The sequence below is a fragment of the Ranitomeya imitator genome, chromosome 6, assembly GCF_032444005.1.
Source record: "Ranitomeya imitator isolate aRanImi1 chromosome 6, aRanImi1.pri, whole genome shotgun sequence".
Lineage (NCBI taxonomy): Eukaryota > Metazoa > Chordata > Amphibia > Anura > Dendrobatidae > Ranitomeya > Ranitomeya imitator.
Genome location: NC_091287.1, coordinates 416,637,624 through 416,660,041, shown reverse-complemented (window position 1 = coordinate 416,660,041; position 22,418 = coordinate 416,637,624). Strand labels below are relative to the sequence as shown.

The 22,418-nt window shown below is 43.6% G+C and overlaps 1 protein-coding gene across 5 annotated transcripts in view; it reads left to right on the top strand.

Annotated features, from left to right (window-relative positions):
* NOL4 (nucleolar protein 4) overlaps nucleotides 1-22,418 on the top strand; it is a 456,659-nt gene that overhangs the window by 417,995 nt on the left and 16,246 nt on the right. For all 5 annotated transcript variants that reach the window (XM_069731269.1, XM_069731271.1, XM_069731270.1 and 2 more), the window contains one exon: nucleotides 5,180-5,360. In XM_069731269.1, the coding sequence (XP_069587370.1) occupies nucleotides 5,180-5,360 (181 nt within the window). The remainder of the gene's footprint in view (nucleotides 1-5,179; nucleotides 5,361-22,418) is intronic.

The following is a 22,418-nucleotide window of genomic DNA, read 5'->3' as shown; positions in this document are numbered from 1 at the left end:
GTCACGTGCACGGCAGTTTTCACGGTAAGCTAAGTTATCACGAGAACTTATCTAACCGCGAGAACTGCAGTGGATGCGGGGCTTCCGGTGGCAGGACAGGTAAGCTGGCATTTGACATGCGTAGTAAGCTGAATTAACGCAGTTTCTACGCATTTCACTAATCATTAGATGCGGTTTTACAGCATGATTATCTATGGGAAATTTACGGTGCGGCGACGGAGCGTCGCCGCACTGTAAACAGACATGCTGCGTTCTGAAAAGACGTGCCGCATGTCCGTTTACGCGGGTCTGCTGCCTGCGTGATTTACCGCATAGTGGAGACGGGATTTCATGAAATCCCCTCCACTATGCTGTAACATCTGGACGCTGCGGCTTTACTCAGCGTCAAACACGCAGCGTTTCCTGAACGTGGACACATACCCAAACTGTCCAACTCATAGATTTACTGCATTGCCATCTAGTGGACATAACATACAATTTCTCATTGGCCCTCCTACTGAATATGTGTATATATATATATATATATATATACACATACATACACTGTGTTCCAAATTATTATGCAAATTGGATTTAAGTGTCATAAAGATTTAATTGTTTTGTTTTTCAAATAAACTTGAGGATGGTAATGTGTCTCAGGGCTCAATAGATAACTGAAATCAATCTTAAACACATGTGATAATTAGTTTTCCAGGTGATTCTAATTAAAGGAAAACTACTTAAAAATGATGTTCCACATTATTAAGCAGGCCAAAGGTTTCAAGCAATATGAGAAATAAAAAGGATCTCTCTGCTGCTGAAAAGCGTTAAATAGTGCAATGCCTTGGACAAGGTATGAAAAAATTAGATCAAAAACATTGTGATCATCATACTGTGAAGAGATTTGTGACTGAAACAGAGCACAGACAGAGTTCATGCAGATAAAGGCATAATGAGGAAGGTTTCTGCCAGACAAATTAATTGGATTAAGAGAGTAGCTGCCAAAATACCATTACAAAGCAGCAAACAGTTATTTGAAGCTGCTGGTGCCTCTGGAGTTCCTCGAACCTCAAGGTGTATGATCCTTCAAAGGCTTGCTGTGGTGCATAAACCTACTATTCGGCCACCCCTAAACAGTGTTCATGAGCAGAAATGGTTGCAGTGGTCCCAGACATACATGAAGACTAATTTTCAAACAGTCTTGTTTACTGATGAGTCGAGCAACCCTGGATGGTCCAGATGGATGGAGTAGTGAATGGTTGGTGGATGGCCACCATGTCGCAACAAGGCTGCGACGTCAGCAAGGAGGTGGAGAAATCATGTTTTGGGCCGGAATCATGGGGAAACAGCTGGTGGGGCCCTTTAGGCTATGTGCACACGTTCAGGATTTCTCGCAGAAAATTCCTGAGAAAAACCAGACATTTTCTACAAGAAATCCGCATGCGGTTTTGACGCATTTTTGCCGCGGTTTTGACGCGGTTTTGCCGCGGTTTTTTCCAGACACTTCCCAATGCATTTTGTAGTGGGAAATCCGCAAAAACCGCGCAAAATTAATGAACATGCTGCGGTTTTTACCGCGATGCTTTTTTTTTTTGCGGATAAAAAACGCATCATGTGCACAAAACATGCGGAATTAATTCTAAATGATGGGATGCTTATTGTATGCTGTTTTTTTTGCGGTTTTATAGCGTTTTTATCGGGAAAAAACGCGAAAAAACGCAAAGTGTGCACACAGCCTAAAGGTTCCTGAAGATGTGAAAATGACCTCTGTGAAGTAAATAGCGTTTCTGACTGACAACTTTTTTCCATGGTCTAAAAGCAGAAACGTGCCTTCAGGAGCAAAATCATCTTCATGCATGACAATGCCCCATCTCATGCTGCAAATAATACCTCTGGGTCATTGGCTGCTATGGGCATAAAAGGAGATACACTCATGGTGTGGCCACCATCTTTCCCTGACCTCAACCGTACAGAGAACCTTTGGAGTATCATCAAACAAAAGATCTATGAGGGTGGGAGCCCGTTCACATCAAAACAGCAGCTCTGGGAGGCTATTCTGACTTCATGCAAAGACGTACAAGCAGAAACTCTCCAAAAACTCAAGAATGCAAGAATTGTGAAGGTGATATCAAAGAAGGCTCCTATGTTAACATGTAACTTGGCCTGTTAGGATGTTTTGAAGTTAAATAGCTTTTTAGTTCAGTGAATGTGACCTCCTAATGCTGCAAATTCCACAAATGAGCATTTTCAGTTCTTTAAAACGTATCAAATATATAGAAATTCTACTGTGCCTAATAATTTTGAACACTGCATTTTGAGTTTTTATTCATTTTGGAGCTTATACTGTTATCATTGGGAGGTTTCTTCAATAAAATTTGATGTATACTCTAACGGGTGATGACTTTTTTTTGACTGACTGTCATTTGCACCGACCATTTAGGAAAATCCGAGAAAAATGTCATCTGCATAATAATTTGGAATACAGTGTATATGTATTGAGTATGAATCTTGCTAAATCTTTGAATCATTATTTTTTTTTATTTATGAATTTAGAGAAATTGATGCTTTTAACGTTAAGAAAAAAAAATCTGCAAAATGGCATATGTGAAAGATACCCATTTCTGGAAACACCTTGCCATGAGCAATACACTGAAACAACTTTACAGCACAAAGTTAAATTGATGATGAAACTAAATTTGCAAAATGCATTTAAATCAATACTAATGTGAAAGTCTTGAAATAATAAAAGCTCACAAAAAACATATCTAATGAATAAAGAGACGCAGGTACTGTAATAAAGATGTGCGGTATTGGACAACTATATATTACATTGTGACCATTCTGCTATGAGATTCATATATGTGTCATATGTGCAGTTATGCTGTGTCTGTACAGGTCAGTCATTATTTTTTAGAGAATATTCCATGTAGATTCTGTATGCTATGATGACATTAGAGGACAATACTTTTCATTTAGAGTCGTCAACTAGTTAGATACTGAGCTGTATCCAGCACTGGCAGCGGGGATGTAAAACATGTAAGAAGTCAGAACAGCAATGCTCTGAACACCATGTAATTGTTGTTCCTGAGAGCTATGCTCAGCTCCCATTCACTTCCAAAGGAACTGATCGAGAATAGACTCTGCACAGAGCATTGCTGTTTTGCTTCTATACATTGTCTACATCCTTTCACAAGCTGAAAACAGCCAATTGGTGGTGGTTGTAGGTGTTGGACTTCTACAATGTGATATTGATGACTTGTGCTAAACAAAGGACTGTTGTTTGGGAAAAGAAGGATTGGCATGTTCACATTATTAAAAACAGGTGTACTCTCGGCTAAACCAAGCATGCATGTGTGTGGAGGAGTTCGAAGAGCTGTCGGATAAATGAGCCATCAGCTGACAGCCATCTAAGTTGGGTTAATTAAAGACAACCTCCCCTGACTGTCCACAGACGCTACTGTAGCTATACTGGTGCAGATTTCTTTATTCTGATGCAGCGTTTGAGGAATCACCTTTTATCCTGTAGCATTACATATTCTAATAGGCATTACCCGGACTAGTCCTGCCTTGGATCTTCTAATCATGAGAGTGATTGACAACTTGCATGAAATACTTATTTTGGTAGGACCATTATATAGGTTGTGAATTACACCCAGGGAGGCAGGATTAAATGGTGAGAGGCAGGACTAGTCCGGAGGAAGAAGTGCCCAGGACTAGTCCTGCCTCGTTAGCATATGCAGCGCTGCAGAATTGAACTAACTTCTTTAAACACTAGTATGGCCCATGTAACACTTTTTTCCCTGCAGGAAAAGGTTGTGATTTTTGCCTTCTCCGAAATGTGGTCCTCCAAATACTGGTTAGTGAACATAATGATAGACTCAAATAAATCATATACAAATAAATGTGATATCAAAATCATTTGGACAAGAGGACATGAGTGACGATAACTTGCAGTTTTAATAAAATCTTGACATCCATGACAAATATGTTTTGAAATTAAGTCCACCAGGTTTACCTATTCTTTCCTTTTTTGGAAACAGCAAATTCAACAAGAATAGTAAAGGCAGCCTTAGTGTGCACAGACGCTAATGCTATATATATTTTGTATTAAAGTTAACCTGTCAGCTGGATGTTGCTAAGTAACCTACAGACATTGTCATGTTGGCGCTGTTAAACTGATGAAAATCATACCTGGGGTGAAGACATCTGTCCTGTGGTTCTTGTGTAATCAGTGTTAGATGTTTTCAGTTAGTGAGATGCTCATGCTCTGGGGCAGTACTGTAAGCAGAGTCTTATCTTGCTGCGCTAAGCCAGAGAAACCAAGGAAAGACCTGCCCACAAGCCTCTGTCTCTGGGCAGGTCTCTCGTTGGTTTCTTTAGCTTAGAGCAGGAAGATAAGACTCTGCCTACAGTCCTGCCCTGGAGCACGGGCATAATATTAGCTGAAAACTTCTAGCACTGATTACACAAGAACCACGGGACGGATTTCTTCACCCCAGGTATCATTTTAATCAGTATAACAATGCCAACCTGATAGTGTCTGTAGTTTACTACTTAGCAAATTCCTACTGACAGGCTCGCTTTAACAATACAAATTACATTAGTTATTAATTAGACCTGATGAGGCTGTTGTAATTAATCCAAATCCATGTCAGAATGGCTGTATAATCTTTTGTTTTTTTTAATTACCCTGTCTAGCAAAATTAATAAAATATCCACTTTTATTTCAGGATGATACAATCATGTTGACATGAAATTTCAAAGTAAGGTCAACACCTTAATCAGGTTCAAAAGATCTATTAAAGTATTCAAACTGTATTATAATACTTGTTAATAGATCTGCTTTTACGTTTAAAATTAACTTTATAGAGAGTAACGTGTGGGATTTATCACCCCGAGCAGATATTTGTATACATATATATATAGATATACTTACATACCATAGGTACAGGGGTTGCAATCACACCCAGGTCCTGGAGACTGTAGGGGCCCAAGAGATCCCTTTGCCCCATACGAAAAGACTATTGCTATTAAAGACTTGTGATAGTGGGGGCCCTGTTGGAGATTTTGCCCTGGGGCCCACAGGCTTATATACATGTTATAAACCAGCCATTACAATGTACGTACAGAAGTGCGTCGCTCTATAAATACCGTATACATGGCATGAGCTGATATCCTTGTTCACACCTTGTCATTGCAGGATGAACCGGCACTAACCGATAAACCACCCAAACAAGAAACTGCACAGGTCACTTACTCCACGTCCGCTGTATCCAGCACGCAAGAGGTGTTATACATCAATGGGAATGGGACTTACAGTTACCATAGCTACCGGGGGCTAGGAGGAGGCCTACTAAATCTCTCGGATACTTCTAACAGTGGTGAGTTGCGCAGCCATTCCTCCGGCAGCATTTCATTACAGGCCGCGCTGAGGTGTACAATTAGAATAATCACATAATGAGCCACACGGGCCACAAGTCACATGTGATATTCCATGCCGCCATTGTGCATATGTGAGTGGGTTTCAGATTTCCTGCTGCCAGTGAGGCGGCTCCTAAATATTAAATGCAGCTTTTATTGATTTCTGTAATATGCAAGGCTAACCATGTTCACATTTGCACATATATTGGGCTGGACCTTTCCTGCCAAGCAGGCAGAATTAGAAGCTGTCTCCTTTACCGAGTACCCAGGTTTTAACAGCTGACAACATAGAATAGTAGCTTTAAAGGGGAGGTCTGGCCCTGGGTTATCGAAGACCCACTTCACAGATAAGTCATCAATATCAGATTGGGGGGATCAAAAAGTGGTCATATGAAGACATAGTAAGCGGAGTTGCCTTGTGCAGCTTTATTCAGTGTGTACGGTCACTTCCCATCAATACCTTCTGTCCAGACGCCAGACCACCCCTTTAAGTCCTAAGTATATTTGTATGCACTAGAATTTTAAGTACGGTATATAGTCATCTGAAATCTACTTGAAGACTTTATCAGAGAGCTGCAAAAACAACAATTACTGAATAGGAGGACCTCTAATACTAAGACAAAGGGTTACAGCAGCCTGTATTCTGTCTCTGGACACAGGGCTGACTCCAGATTTGGGCTAAAGAGTCTCAGTGGGCCCCTTTTTGCTTTTGATTTTCTCGTCTTCAGATTTCAAGAGAAATTACTATTTTAGATTACTTTTGTTATTAATTTTTCTATGAGCTGTAGTTTTATCACTACCATTTTGGGGTCTGTAAGACTTTCTGATCTATTTTTATTTTCATTTTTGGGAGGCAGAGATTTTGCCACTTCGTTTCTTTTTTCGGCACACAATCTATGGGATAAATATTCTGACTCCATAGCTACAGTAGGTTACATATACACTGTCCTGATAGCTGTCAACAATGCAGCAGGACACAAAAGAGACTCTAGCTAAGAACTAAAATAGTATTCTTTAATAATACAAAAAATATCAAAAATGAACAAAACAGGGTGAAACAAGACCTCCAATATGGGAAGGTACAATTAGTAAGGCTGGGTTACCTAAAAGGTCCCTGAATACAAAGTCGCTCAAAAAATGTAAACTGCTTGCAGAGAAAAGAAGGGTGAGTAGGTGAGCAATATTTTATAGTCGATGTGAAAAATATCTAAGGCAGAGAAAAACGGCTATTACAGTAAATAAAGTGCTAGTGCCTGGATTATAGAACAGTCTCTGCCCAATATTATAATATACACAATAAAGGTATGTGCACACGTTGCGGATTCTCTGCGGATCCGCAGTGTTTTTTGAGGTGCATAAACGCTGCAGATCCGCAGTTGATTTACAGTACAATGTACATCAACAAAACAAAAATGTTGTGCACACTTTGCGGAATATCCGCTGCAGAAACGCTGCGGTTTAAAAGAAGTGGCATGTCACTTCTTTTTTGTGAATCTGCAGCGTTTTTGTAGCCATTCCATTATAGAAAGCCGCAGGGGTAAAAACCGCAGCAAATCCGCAAGAAAACCGCAGCAAAAACGCACAAAAAACGCTGCGGAACCGCAGGTGCGTTTTCTGCCAGGAGAGGCAGAATCCGCACCAGAAATTCCTAAGCCTAATCCGCAACGTGTGCACATAGCCTAATTGCTCATAAACACAAGATGAAACACACAATCTCTGCAATTGAACATAGGAAAAATGCTACTCATAGTTCAATGCATAATATGAAACAATCTCATAGTGTCAGCATGAGTGATATAATACACAAAGCATGAAGAGATAAGTGGTATAAAGGTATATGATGGATGCATCACCTAAAGCAGTAGCTGTAGCCAGGACGGTGCAGCAAACCTATGGACAGCCAAACCTCCCTGACCCCTACACCGTTTCGCTTGTGCTTCTTCCGGGGGTGTCATGGGGCATTGTTAACAGTTGTCAGGGACAGTGTATTTGTATGCTTCATCTGAAGTGTCTAGCATTTTATTTGCTTGCCTTTTTGTATGCATGTTATTAATCCATAGCGAGGCTGCAAGGGCACTGTAGGGCACTTGAAACATCATTTCTAGGCTGCCTCAGTATAAACCCGTACTCACAAGTAGATATATTATCAGATAGCTTGAACTCAACCGTAGTAGGCACGTGTGAAGATTCTAGAAGAAGGTTTATTTTCCAGCTGAATTCTTGCAGATATGCACAAGTAGAGCAGGTGAAAAACACTTTTCAGAAACAGGGCTGTAAGATGCTCAATTCATGTGTACCCGGAGCCGTGATAAGGCGATTCTCATTGCTGGGAACCTGCCTAATGTGAATCGTCTCTTAGGCTAAAGCCTATATATATATGGGAAGGTAGGATCCTGCTGTAATTAAAATGCCTGAGACTGAAAGGTAGAGTACTTAGAAAGCCTATGTATACAAATATCAAAAGACTGACCATCATTTCCAAACAGAAATCAGGTGTGAACAGGTGCTTACTAACAGGATTCACATTAAGGAGGTTCCCAGCAATGAGAATCGCCTTATCGTGGCTGCTGGATACACATGAATTGGTCAATTAAGTAAGTAAGTATTCTCAATTTTTCATACTTTCTAGTGCAGTAATGCAATTCATATTTCATATATTTTATGTTTGCATGCTATAGTGCTACAGAGTGCTACTTTATTTGTTGGTAATATATTAAGATGGCTACTCTTAGTAAACACCTATTCACACCTGATTTCTTTTTGGAAGTGATGGTCAGTCTTTGTGTATTTTGTATCTGGTATTTGTGCGATTCTTGCCTCGGTCTTCGCTATAATATCATGCGCTGTCAGGATTCCCCTGACCGCTGCCACCAATTCGTCACGATTCACACCGTGACCGTCACCCCTACGTCACGGGTCGGGGTGACTTTGGGCCAACAGACGGCTATCACATGTGCGGGGGGGCTTATCTTAGTTATCCCTCCACTGCTAACAATGCGATGAGAAAACACACACAAGGCTATTGACCTCTTAGTTTACAGCAGGGACTTATTGTAGGTATCCCACTGCTTTTCAATATACCACGAACTGCAGGAATTTATGTATATCCTGCTTACAGTTCCACTTAAAACTTGCAGCTCTCTGGCGCCCCCCTTACTCTCAGGTCAGATTAGGTACTGCACCCTGGGTAATTAGTCGCCAGAAAGGCTGCCTGCTATGTACTGGCTATTGGGCACGCTGCAGCGACGCGATAAACTACTCCCTCCTAGGCAGGATCAATAATTATCAATGCCGCAGTCGCTACAACGCCACTCAACTACCCAGTACAGAATGTATGCTGCCACCAGCTTCGATTAAACGGGTCCGAAGCTAACCCAACACAGTAGCGTAATTCTCTTAAGGAGACTTAGGGTACGGTTTTTAGAGCATGGAGAATGAACTAACATATAATATTATATCCCATAGAAAATTAGGCAGTGCTTTATCAAAAATATTTTATAAAGATGTTACAAATGAGACAATTGCAAATATGTACAAGGGTAATTATGAAATAAACAGGGATTAAATTAGAAAAGGTAACACTCACATGTTCAAAGCATGGCAGGCAACCAGGCTAGGGGAGTTTTTTCCATACGTCCCAGCTCATTGGACGTGCTGCTGGCTTCAGGAGAAGACAAGAAGTCAAGAAGAAGTCTGAGCTGGGGAAGCCTGCCACAAACTTAAAACCTTAAGGCTGTGACATCACAGAAAGGCTGGCTTATCCAGACCCTCCTCTATCTACATTCTGAGTACTTCAATCTTAAATTTATCTACTTGCTATAACTTCGCTACAAAACATGTCATAGTCATAACAAACCCATCATTCATCTCGGATTAACGTGAGCATTCTAATGAGATCAAATATGTCCTATCTGGGATACATATTTACAGAGCAATCCCTACTTCTTTACCAGATGGAGTTAGAAGCCCGTGTTTCGAGCGATGTATAGATCCTCCGATGGACTCTAACAATATATATTTTCATGCTCATAACGTAAACGGTCGGCCTAATATCTTAGAAAAACTAAACAAAGAACTTCCATGGATTTCTGGAAGTTTCTAGTTCACTTATAGCTGGACAAGAGCTTACACGGCAGGAAATGCCGTCGTAAATACCTTGGCTCTCCTAAAACCCCCACACTCTCTGAGAAGGAAAGCCAGGAATTTGAAGCTACAAACTGTTGCAGTATCACTCCAAGAAGGGGGGCTTAGCCCACGCAGGCTAGCAAGAGAACTACTTATGATATTTCATACCATATCGTGACACGCGCTATGCATTCTCTGTCAGAATTTAGTTGTTGGAAACCTTACAGCTCGTCAAGGTAAACAGATGTATTAAGCTTTTGCAGAATTGTAATGTATTTATTCCCCTTTCTGGAATAGAGTTCATAAACTGAGCACAGTTGTCCTAGGCCCCCTCTTGTGGTTGTTCAAGAGAAGCAGGCTGGGAAATGCTGTTGATGTGACTCAGCAATTTTTCCCATAAGTGTGATATAGCACAGGCAGGGCCGTATTTGCCACTAGGCACTTGAGGGCACGTGCCTAGGGCGGGGACAATGCAGGGGGGCGGCACCTGAGCAAGTTTAAAAAATATATATATATATATATTTTTTTTTTAAAGTCCGGGCAGTCCCCCCGCCCACCCACCTCAGTCCCAGCTGCTGCGGGGGGAGGGGGTCTCGGGCGCAAGGCCGCCATCAGGGCATTGGTGCACTGACTACTGTATGGGGCAGAAATGGGTGCTGTACCTTTAAGCAGCAGCAGCCCAAGGGATTCAAGCTTGAAACCAGGGATTCAAGCTTGAGGAGGCTAATTTGCATATTCCAGGTGCCTTCTGGGAAAAGCGAAGAGTCTCCCTAACCTAGAAGATCATTGGGTACAGCCGGGACCAGCTGCTTGGAAAGAATCACCAAACCAGGGATTCAAGCTTGAGGAGGCTAATTTGCATATTCCAGGTGCCTTCTGGGAAAAGCGAAGAGTCTCCCTAAGCTAGAAGATCGTTGGGTACAGCCGGGACCAGCTGCTTGGAAAGAATCACCAAACCGCGCGCCTGTAGGACATTATTGCAAGAGAGCTTGGCTGAGTAGATTACACAAGAAGGAAAACACACAGCAAGTCAGCAGGATCTAGGAGCAACATGGCAGATGTGACAACCTACATGGTGAGCTGCAGCATGTGCTACATGTTCACAGATCGACCAGAAGAAGAACTAAAATTTCACCTGTCAGAAGTGTAGACTAGTGGCCCTTTTAGAAGAAAAGGTGCGGGGTCTGGAAGAAAGAATAGCAACTTTGAAACTCATCAAAGAGAATGAAGACTTTCTAGACAGAACAGAAGCATCTCTACTGGTCACAGAAGGTGAAAAAAGTGTCAGAGAACCTCCAAAAGCAGATGAGTGGAAGCATGTGACCAAAAGAAGCAAGAAGACCATGGAGAAATCACCAACCACACAACTGAAGAACCGATATCAAATCTTTGTAGAGGATGAAGATGGCACACCTAAGGATGAAGCAATACCAGCAATCAAAAAAGAAAAGGGCACACAGCAACAAGTGACAGCAAAAAGTACAGCCAAGAAGCAACGAAGAGTGGTGGTGGTGGGAGACTCACTACTGAGAGGCACAGAAGCAGCCATCTGCAGACCGGACATAACTGCAAGAGAAATATGCTGCCTTCCAGGTGCGATGATCAAGGATGTGACCGATAGGATACCAAAGCTCTTCAACTCCAAGGACGTCCACCCATTTCTTCTGATACATGTTGGCACCAATGACACGGCAAGGAAGGACCTACCGACAATCTGCAAAGACTTTGAAGAGTTGGGGAAGAAAGTAAAGGAACTGGATGCACAGGTAGTTTTTTCTTCTATCCTTCCAGTAGACGGGCATGGCACCAGGAGATGGAACAGGATCCTTGATGCAAACAACTGGCTAAGATGATGGTGCAGACAACAAGGATTCGGATTCCTGGACCACGGTGTGAATTACTTGTACGATGGACTCCTCGCCAGAGACGGACTACACCTCAACAAACCTGGGAAACACACATTCGCCAGAAGACTCGCTACACTCATCAGGAGGGCGTTAAACTAGAAGAAGAGGGGACGGGAAGAAAAACATTAGACTTGAACAAAGAAGATCCAGGAAAACATACTCAGAAGGGAGGTAAGAACATTTCTAAAACAATCCACAGCGAGGAGATTGGAACAAAACAAAATCCTCTAAACTGCATGCTCGCAAACGCCAGAAGCCTGACAAACAAGATGGAAGAACTAGAAGCAGAAATATCTACAGGTAACTTTGACATAGTGGGAATAACCGAGACATGGTTAGATGAAAGCTATGACTGGGCAGTTAACTTACAGGGTTACAGTCTGTTTAGGAAGGATCGTAAAAATCGGAGAGGAGGAGGGGTTTGTCTCTATGTAAAGTCTTGTCTAAAGTCCACTTTAAGGGAGGATATTTGCGAAGGAAATGAGGATGTCGAGTCCATATGGGTCGAAATTCATGGAGGGAAAAATGGTAACAAAATTCTCATTGGGGTCTGTTACAAACCCCCAAATATAACAGAAACCATGGAAAGTCTACTTCTAAAGCAGATAGATGAAGCTGCAACCCATAATGAGGTCCTGGTTATGGGGGACTTTAACTACCCGGATATTAACTGGGAAACAGAAACCTGTGAAACCCATAAAGGCAACAGGTTTCTGCTAATAACCAAGAAAAATTATCTTTCACAATTGGTGCAGAATCCAACCAGAGGGGCAGCACTTTTAGACCTAATACTATCTAATAGACCTGACAGAATAACAAATCTGCAGGTGGTCGGGCAGCTAGGAAATAGCGACCACAATATTGTGCAGTTTCACCTGTCTTTCACTAGGGGGACTTGTCAGGGAGTCACAAAAACACTGAACTTTAGGAAGGCAAAGTTTGACGAGCTTAGAGATGCCCTTAATCTGGTAGACTGGGACAATATCCTCAGAAATAAGAATACAGATAATAAATGGGAAATGTTTAAGAACATCCTAAATAGGCAGTGTAAGCGGTTTATACCTTGTGGGAATAAAAGGACTAGAAATAGGAAAAACCCAATGTGGCTAAACAAAGAAGTAAGACAGGCAATTAACAGTAAAAAGAAAGCATTTGCACTACTAAAGCAGGATGGCACCATTGAAGCTCTAAAAAACTATAGGGAGAAAAATACTTTATCTAAAAAACTAATTAAAGCTGCCAAAAAGGAAACAGAGAAGCACATTGCTAAGGAGAGTAAAACTAATCCCAAACTGTTCTTCAACTATATCAATAGTAAAAGAATAAAAACTGAAAATGTAGGCCCCTTAAAAAATAGTGAGGAAAGAATGGTTGTAGATGACGAGGAAAAAGCTAACATATTAAACACCTTCTTCTCCACGGTATTCACGGTGGAAAATGAAATGCTAGGTGAAATTCCAAGAAACAATGAAAACCCTATATTAAGGGTCACCAATCTAACCCAAGAAGAGGTGCGAAACCGGCTAAATAAGATTAAAATAGATAAATCTCCGGGTCCGGATGGCATACACCCACGAGTACTAAGAGAACTAAGTAATGTAATAGATAAACCATTATTTCTTATTTTTAGGGACTCTATAGCGACAGGGTCTGTTCCGCAGGATTGGCGCATAGCAAATGTGGTGCCAATATTCAAAAAGGGCTCTAAAAGTGAACCTGGAAATTATAGGCCAGTAAGTCTAACCTCTATTGTTGGTAAAATATTTGAAGGGTTTCTGAGGGATGTTATTCTGGATTATCTCAATGAGAATAACTGTTTAACTCCATATCAGCATGGGTTTATGAGAAATCGCTCCTGTCAAACCAATCTAATCAGTTTTTATGAAGAGGTAAGCTATAGGCTGGACCACGGTGAGTCATTGGACGTGGTATATCTTGATTTTTCCAAAGCGTTTGATACCGTGCCGCACAAGAGGTTGGTACACAAAATGAGAATGCTTGGTCTAGGGGAAATTGTGTGTAAATGGGTTAGTAACTGGCTTAGTGATAGAAAGCAGAGGGTGGTTATAAATGGTATAGTCTCTAACTGGGTCGCTGTGACCAGTGGGGTACCGCAGGGGTCGGTATTGGGACCTGTTCTCTTCAACATATTCATTAATGATCTAGTAGAAGGTTTACACAGTAAAATATCAATATTTGCAGATGATACAAAACTATGTAAAGCAGTTAATACAAGAGAAGATAGTATTCTGCTACAGATGGATCTGGATAAGTTGGAAACTTGGGCTGAAAGGTGGCAGATGAGGTTTAACAATGATAAATGTAAGGTTATACACATGGGAAGAAGGAATCAATGTCACCATTACACACTGAATGGGAAACCACTGGGTAAATCTGACAGGGAGAAGGACTTGGGGATCCTAGTTAATGATAAACTTACCTGGAGCAGCCAGTGCCAGGCAGCAGCTGCCAAGGCAAACAGGATCATGGGGTGTATTAAAAGAGGTCTGGATACACATGATGAGAGCATTATACTGCCTCTGTACAAATCCCTAGTTAGACCGCACATGGAGTACTGTGTCCAGTTTTGGGCACCGGTGCTCAGGAAGGATATAATGGAACTAGAGAGAGTACAAAGGAGGGCAACAAAATTAATAAAGGGGATGGGAGAACTACAATACCCAGATAGATTAGCGAAATTAGGATTATCTAGTCTAGAAAAAAGACGACTGAGAGGCGATCTAATAACCATGTATAAGTATATAAGGGGACAATACAAATATCTCGCTGAGGATCTGTTTATACCAAGGAAGGTGACGGGCACAAGGGGGCATTCTTTGCGTCTGGAGGAGAGAAGGTTTTTCCACCAACATAGAAGAGGATTCTTTACTGTTAGGGCAGTGAGAATCTGGAATTGCTTGCCTGAGGAGGTGGTGATGGCGAACTCAGTCGAGGGGTTCAAGAGAGGCCTGGATGTCTTCCTGGAGCAGAACAATATTGTATCATACAATTAGGTTCTGTAGAAGGACGTAGATCTGGGGATTTATTATGATGGAATATAGGCTGAACTGGATGGACAAATGTCTTTTTTCGGCCTTACTAACTATGTTATGTTACTATGTTATCATGTTCCTCCTGACGCCGGTCATGTGACAGGCTGCGCGCTCTTCTTACTGTAAGAGCACTGGAGCAGACTGCAGAGAAGCAGGTAATGTTTGTGGGAGAAGATACTGAAGTCGGCGGTGAGCAGGGACAGGAGGCGGGCAGTGTGTGAGGACTCAGAGGAGAGGAAGCTGCAGAGAGGAGTGAGGTGAGAGAGGAGACGGGAGTCTGCTGATGTGAGTGAGTGAGGAGAGGGGAGGCTGCTAAGGGGAGGGGATGAGAGGCTGGAAAGGAGATGAGAGGCAGGAGAGGAGAGGCTGGAAAGGAGAGGAGAGGAGAGGCTGGAAAGGAGAGGAGAGGCTGGTAAGGAGAGGAGAGGCTGGAAAGGACATGAGAGGCAGGAGAGGAGAGGCTGGAAAGGAGATGAGAGGCAGGAGAGGAGAGGCTGGAAAGGAGAGGAGAGGCTGGAAAGGAGAGGAGATGAGAGGCTGGTAAGGAGAAGAGAGGCTGGAAAGGAGATGAGAGGCAGGAGAGAGGCTGGAAAGGAGATGAGAGGCTGGAAAGGAGAGGAGATGAGAGGCTGGTAAGGAGAGGAGAGGCTGGAAAGGAGATGAGAGGCAGGAGAGGAGAGGCTGGTAAGGAGATTAGAGGCTGGAAAGGAGAGGAGAGGCAGGAGAGGAGAGGCTGGAGAGGAGAGGCTGGTAAGGAGAGGAGATGAGAGGCTGGTAAGGAGAGGAGAGGCTGGAAAGGAGAGGAGATAAGAGGCTGGTAAGGAGAGGAGAGGCTGGAAAGGAGATGAGAGGCTGGAAAGGAGATGAGAGGCTGGAAAGGAGAGGAGATGAGAGGCTGGTAAGGAGAGGAGAGGCTGGAAAGGAGATGAGAGAGAGGAGAGGCTGGAAAGGAGAGGAGAGGCTGGAAAGGAGAGGAGAGGCTGGTAAGGAGAGGAGAGGCTGGAAAGGAGATGAGAGGCAGGAGATGAGAGGCAGGAGAGGAGAGGCTGGAAAGGAGATGAGAGGCTGGAAAGGAGAGGAGATGAGAGGCTGGTAAGGAGAGGAGAGGCTGGAAAGGAGATGAGAGGCAGGAGAGGAGAGGCTGGAAAGGAGAGGAGAGGCTGGAAAGGAGAGGAGATGAGATGCTGGAAAGGAGATGAGAGGCTGGAAAGGAGATGAGAGGCTGGAAAGGAGAGGAGATGAGAGGCTGGTAAGGAGAGGAGAGGCTGGAAAGGAGATGAGAGGCAGGAGAGGAGAGGAGATGAGAGGCTGGTAAGGAGAGGAGAGGCTGGAAAGGAGATGAGAGGCTGGAGAGGAGAGGAGACGAGAGGCTGGTAAGGAGAGGAGATGAGAGGCTGGTAAGGAGAGGAGATGAGAGGCTGGTAAGGAGAGGAGAGGCTGGAAAGGAGAGGAGATGAGAGGCTGGAGAGGAGAAGCTGGAAAGGAGAGGCTGGAAAGGAGAGGAGAGGCTGGAAAGGAGAGGAGAGGCTGGAAAGGAGAGGAGAGGCTGGAGAGGAGAAGCTGGAAAGGAGAGGAGAGGCTGGAGAGGAGAGGCTAGAAAGGAGAGGAGAGGCTGGAAAAGAGAGGCTGGAAAGGAGAGGAGAGGCTGGAGAAAAGAGGCTGGAAAGGAGAGGAGAGGCTGGAGAGAAGAGGCTGGAATGGAGAGGAGATGAGAGGCTGGTGAGGGGAGGCTGCTGAGGAGAGGAGATGAGAGGCTGGTGAGGAGAGGACATGAGAGGCTGGTGAGAGGAGGCTGCTGAGGAGAGGACATGAGAGGCTGGTGAGGGGAGGCTGGTGAGGGGAGGCTGCTGAGGAGAGGACATGGGAGGCTGCTGAGGAGAGGCGATGAGAGGCTGGTGAGGGGAGGCTGCTGAGGAGAGGAGATGAGAGGCTGGTGAGGGGAGGCTGCTGAGCAGAGGAGAGGGGAGGCTGGTGATGGGAGGATGTGAGAGGCTGCTGAGGAGAGGGGAGGCTGCTGAGGAGAGGAGATGAGAGGCTGGTCTCATGCTGTATATGGGGAGGCTGTGTGGGGCTCATGCTGTATTTAAGGGGCTGTGGGGGGTTTAAAGATATATAGGGGGTGTCAGCATACTTAATTCTGCTCAATATTAAGTGATACAATTAATATTAATTAATATTGAGTAGAATTATTTTCATGCTATTGGTTCGGCCTCCACAACAGTCATGGTCTTTCATCTGGCCCCTCGGGAAAATAAATTGCCCACCCCTGATCTAGAGACATGGAGTGAGAAGCCCACAGACATGGAGTGAGAAGCCCACAGATTAGTCCGTTCTCTCACTAAATTACCCATCCAGCTCTTCAAACTATTCTCTCTGAAACGTCCCAGCATTGCAGAGATAAACTTCCCTGTTTGCAGTCTGAGTGATGCTGCCCGTGGTTTTGTTAATATGAATCGACTGACAGGTTCCCCTTAAAAACCTGTCAGCCAAACCTTGCAACCGTGGCAGAATCAACTGACCATGTACTGTGTATGAGATCCACCAGATTCTCACATGACAACTAATGGAAAGGTTTGCTAAGGCTCCTTTCACATCAGCGATTTTCTCCGTTTGCGGCAGATACTGCAGTTTTTCCACCTCTGTCGTGTAACATATCACTTACAGGCCGGCAACTCTGCGTTCAGCCTCATTCATTCCCTATGGGACTTGCGGACATGTGCAGCACTTGAGGTGAGGCAAAAAAAAAACACTGCTAGCAGCATTTTTTTTCCTGTTGCTGCAAGTACCGCATTTGCCGGATCGCAGCAAAACCGCAAGTGCCGCAAGTCCCATAGGGAATGAATGAGGCCAAACACAGTGTTGCCATAAGTGATCCATTACGGATGCGGAAAAACTGCCGGATCTGCCGCAAATGTCAAAAATCGCTGATGTGAAAGTAGCCTAAGTCACTGCCGATAGTGTCTGCATTAGTCATACTCACCAATGGGGGAGGCAGCACGAAAAGTGCCTAGGGCAGCAGAAACTCTAAATACCGCCCTAAGCACAGGAAAGATCATGTTTAATGGATTCATGGTTCTCTCTAACTTTCCGTGTAAACTTTTAGAATACTTAGCCTTCTCACTGGACTGTGAATTAAACTCTACACATTCTTCATCTGACAGTGGATCTGATAAAGACCATGTAGTCTTTCTATCAGCCATTGTAATTCACAGGCAAAATGGAGGTGTGGTGAGAGCTGCTGGTTTCTGGAAGCTGGAGGAGGGGCTGTGCTTACACACACTGGATGATTTCTTATTTGGTTTGAGCAGATGCTTCAATGACTGTTCTGTAGCTTTATAGAAGCTGTAGACTGACTCTAGAAATGTATCTGGCAAAAGTCATTTTACTATTTTGACTCCATAGCTAAGCTGCTAATGTAGAGCGCTTGAGACATCGCTTCTAGGCCGCCTCAGTATAAACCAGTTATCACACGTACTGTAGATATATAATCAAATAGCTTGAACTCGACTGTAGTAGGCAAGTATGAAGAATCCAGGAGAAAGTTTACTTTCCAGCTGAATTCTTGTAGATATGCACACATGCAGCAGGTAAAGAAGACTTTTCAGAAACAGGGCTACAAACACATGGGCTTCTAACATGGCTGGATAGATGGTGAATGAGCAAGAAAAATGAGGAAGAAGGGAGGGGTTACGGACATCAGAGAGAGACAGGGAGAGAGGAAGAACAAACTTCTAAAGAGGGCAAACCTTATCGCCTAGCAACAAAACGGCACAATATAATAACACAATGATAATGCAATGCTATCTCTATGATTCCAAAATCATGGGGCATGACAATAAATGTTATGATATTTTATTAGTTACGCACAGAGCAATATCAAATAGTTTACTTTTTTTAGATTATATTTTTGTTTTGTGTAAAAAGGGGTGATATAAACTTTTATATACAGTAATCTCATTTTTTTAAAAAATAATTTTCCTTTGTTATATACTGAATGTATATTTTTTATTGAACATGAAAACACTTGATCACTTGTACAATGCATTGCAACATTGTGACATTACAATGTATTGTAAAATTGTCTCATGGTGTACAAACATGAAAGACACTTAGGCCTATTGAAGTGATCAGCTGCCATTACAATGCTATTGGTTCCCTGCTCTCATGTTATGGAGTGTCAGTTGGTGTCTTATATTATGTGGAGACTAGCTGACATGATGGCTCCTGTACACTGAACACTCAAAAAGAGGGATTCCTGGTCTTTGCTTTCGTAGAACATAGAAACAGCAGAGCCATGGAGGAAATTATAAAGCATTACTGAGCAGTGTAGCTGTGAAGCCACAAGTTCAATAGGCTAATTAGTTTCTGCACCATGTGTTTCTCACTCTGCTGTTTACACCTCCTCTCTCCTCCCCACGTCAGAAAACTTAAAGGGACACTGTCACCTGAATTTGGAGGGAACAATCTTCAGCCATGGAGGCGGGGTTTTGGGGTTTTTGATTCACCCTTTCCTTACCCGCTGGCTGCATGCTGGCTGCAATATTGGATTGAAGTTCATACTCTGTCCTCCGTAGTACATGCCTGCACAAGGCAATCTTGCACAGCGCAGGCGTGTACTATGGAGGACAGAGAATGAACTTCAATCCAATATTGCAGCCAGCATGCAGCCAGCGGGTAAGGAAAGGGTGACTCAAAAACCCAAAAACCCCGCCTCCATGGCTGAAGATTGTTCCCTCCAAATTCAGGTGACAGTGTCCCTTTAATTGCATTATTACTATGGGAAGCAGCATTATGTGGACTCTTTAAAAGTCCATATAATGGATACAGCTTAATATTTTGCTATGATGTAGGTTGTATTTATCTATATTATTTGGCTGAGTGATAATGGCTGTCACCCAGAGCTCTCAACGTAAAGCTGTTTAATAGTCTAGGTTACATCAAGTAAATTCTGTTCTTACCAATTAACATAATTCTCCAATTAAAATGAAAAATGTATAGCTGTATTTTTGTGCTTGGACCCTGCACAGGCCTTAACTAAGCCCCTCTGGGACCCCTGCCAGCAATGAGAATCAAGGGACTGAGGTCGCTTCTGCGTTATACCCTGCCCTGGTTCACTAGTGATGAAGCTCCGTCATTCTTAGGAATGGTAGAGGTCCTGGTAGTCAGACCCCCACCGATCAGGTACTGATTAGTGATGAACGAGTATACTCATTGCTTGGGTTTTCCCGAGCATGCTTGGGTGGTCTCCGATTATTTTTGCGTGCTCAGAGATTTAGTTTTTGTTGATGCATGATTTGCGGCTGCTAGACAGCTTGAATACAGGTGGGGATTCCCTATTAACCAGGCAACCCTCACATGTATTCAGGCTGGCTAGCTGCCGCAAGTCATGCAGCTGCGTAGACAAAAACTAAATCTCCGAGCACTCACAAATACTTGGAGACCACCTGACCGTGCTCGGGAAAACCCGAGCAACAAGTATAGTCGCTCATCACTAGTATTGATGTCATATTCACGCAATATGTCATCACATCTAGTGATGTAAGCATATTGTGGAGGGAGTGACATGAACAGATATCTTTCCTACTCTTGGAAATCACAAGGCATAAGCAGTGTGGATATGTGGTACAGACACTGCTTCGATACCTTCCTGATACATATCCTTCTGTTGGTGTGGGGTGCAGCATTGCCCGCGGCGCATTGCCCGCAGCCGCTGTGCTCAAATGTGCCCATTTTATTGTAAACCAACATCACCTCTCCCTGTTTGCAGTACATAATAATACTGAGTGTTAAATAACAAATGAAATCCAATCGTGCAGCAATGTGACTACTGCAGGAAACACCGACAAATATTGATTTTCGTGGGAATTGAAGGCATTGTAAATGATTTAACCTTTGTGGCCACATAGCTAATGCTTTCTGTCACTCATCAATAATTACAATTGTAGGAGCTGGCATTTATGGTTTTCTTAAAGTAGATTCAATATAAAATACCATCACTGGCAAATTAAAAAAGCCACGGGATCTGGGCAGCTCAAGTTACCCACCCACAGTCAACATAACCAAGTTATTCTGTATGTTTGTGAGGTTTCCAATGTATTTAATGCGCTCTATCTACATTCGTTCACACACACGGGGTCTCTGATATGAAAAAGTTTTTTATACATTTGAATCAGTAACATTTTATCCTTAAAGGGTTGGTCCGACACCTAAAATGTATTTCCTAACTATCTATACTTACACCCTAACCACTTTTATAATTTCCTTCATTACACAATATGCCACACGAATCCCCATCTAATTAATCTCCAACTGTGTTTTTACTGTCTCAAATAACGCGACTTCGCTCATTCCTCTCAGTGTCCATCACTTCTCCTGTGACATCCTGTTCCAGGAGGGTGAAGGACGCTGCAGGGAGTGAGTGCAGCCTCAGCTTCCTGTGACGTCCTGTTCCATGAGGAAGATGGATGCTGCTGGAAGTGAGTGCAGCCTCAGCTTCCTGTGACGTCCTGTTCCAGGAGGGTGAAGGACGCTGCTGGAAGAGAGTGCAGCCTCAGCTTCCTGTGACGTCCTGTTCCAGGAGGGTGAAGGACGCTGCTGGAAGTGAGTGCAGCCTCAGCTTCCTGTGACGTCCTGTTCCATGAGGACGATGGATGCTGCTGAAAGTGAGTGCAGCCTCAGCTTCCTGTGACGTCCTGTTCCAGGAGGATGATCGAGTATGGTAAGTATGGTAAAATTAAGAATATTAAAATACTTTTTTCTGGCTGTGTTTTTATTTTGAACCCTTTCACTACTATAGGATTAGTAATGGATAGGCGTCTTATTGACGGCTCTCCATTATTAACCGGGCTTGATGTCACCTAACAATAGCAAGGTGACATTAACCCCTTATTACCCCATATCCCACCACTACAGGGGAGTGGGAAGAGAGGGGGTAAGTGCCGGAACTGGCGCATCTAACAGATGCGCCATTTCTGGGGCGGCTGGGGGCTGGTATTTGTAGCCAGGGGGGGCAATATCCATGGCCCCTCTCTAGGCTATGAATATCAGCCCACAGCTGTCTGCATAGCCTTTCTGGCTATAATATGTAAAGGGACCCCACGTCATTTTTTTGGGGGTTGCCCTAATTTAACCCCTTACTGGCATCGGACGTACTATACCGTCCGATGCCGGCTCCCCTGCTTTGATGCAGGGCTCCGCGGTGAGCCCGCACCAAAGCCGGGACATGTCAGCTGTTTTGAACAGCTGACATGTGCCCGTAATAGGCGCGGGCAGAATCGCGATCTGCCCGCACCTATTAACTAGTTAAATGCCGCTGTCAAACGCAGACAGCGGCATTTAACTACCGCTTCCGGCCGGGCGGCCGGAAATGACGTCATCGCCGACCCCCGTCACATGTCCGGGGGTCGGCGATGCGTCTCCATTGTAGCCATAGAGGTCCTTGAGACCTCTATGGTTACTGATTGCCCGTCGCTGTGAGCGCCACCCTGTGGTCGGCGCTCACAGCACACGTGCAATTCTGCTACATAGCAGCGATCAGCAGATCGCTGCTATGTAGCAGAGCCGATCGTGCTGTGCCTGCTTCTAGCCTCCCATGGAGGCTATTGAAGCATGGCAAAAGTTAAAAAAAAAAGTTTAAAAAAATGTGAAAAAAATAAAAAAAACATAAAAGTTTAAATCACCCCCCTTTCGCCCCAATCAAAATAAATCAATAAAATAAAAATCAAATCTATGCATATTTGGTATCGCCGCGCTCAGAATTGCCCGATCTATCAAATAAAAAAAAGTATTAACCTGATCGCTAAACAGCGTAGCGGGAAAAAAACTCGAAACGCCAGAATTACGTTTTTTTGGTCGCCGCGACATTGTATTAAAATGCAATAACGGGCGATCAAAAGAACGTATCTGCACCGAAATGCTATCATTAAAAACGTCA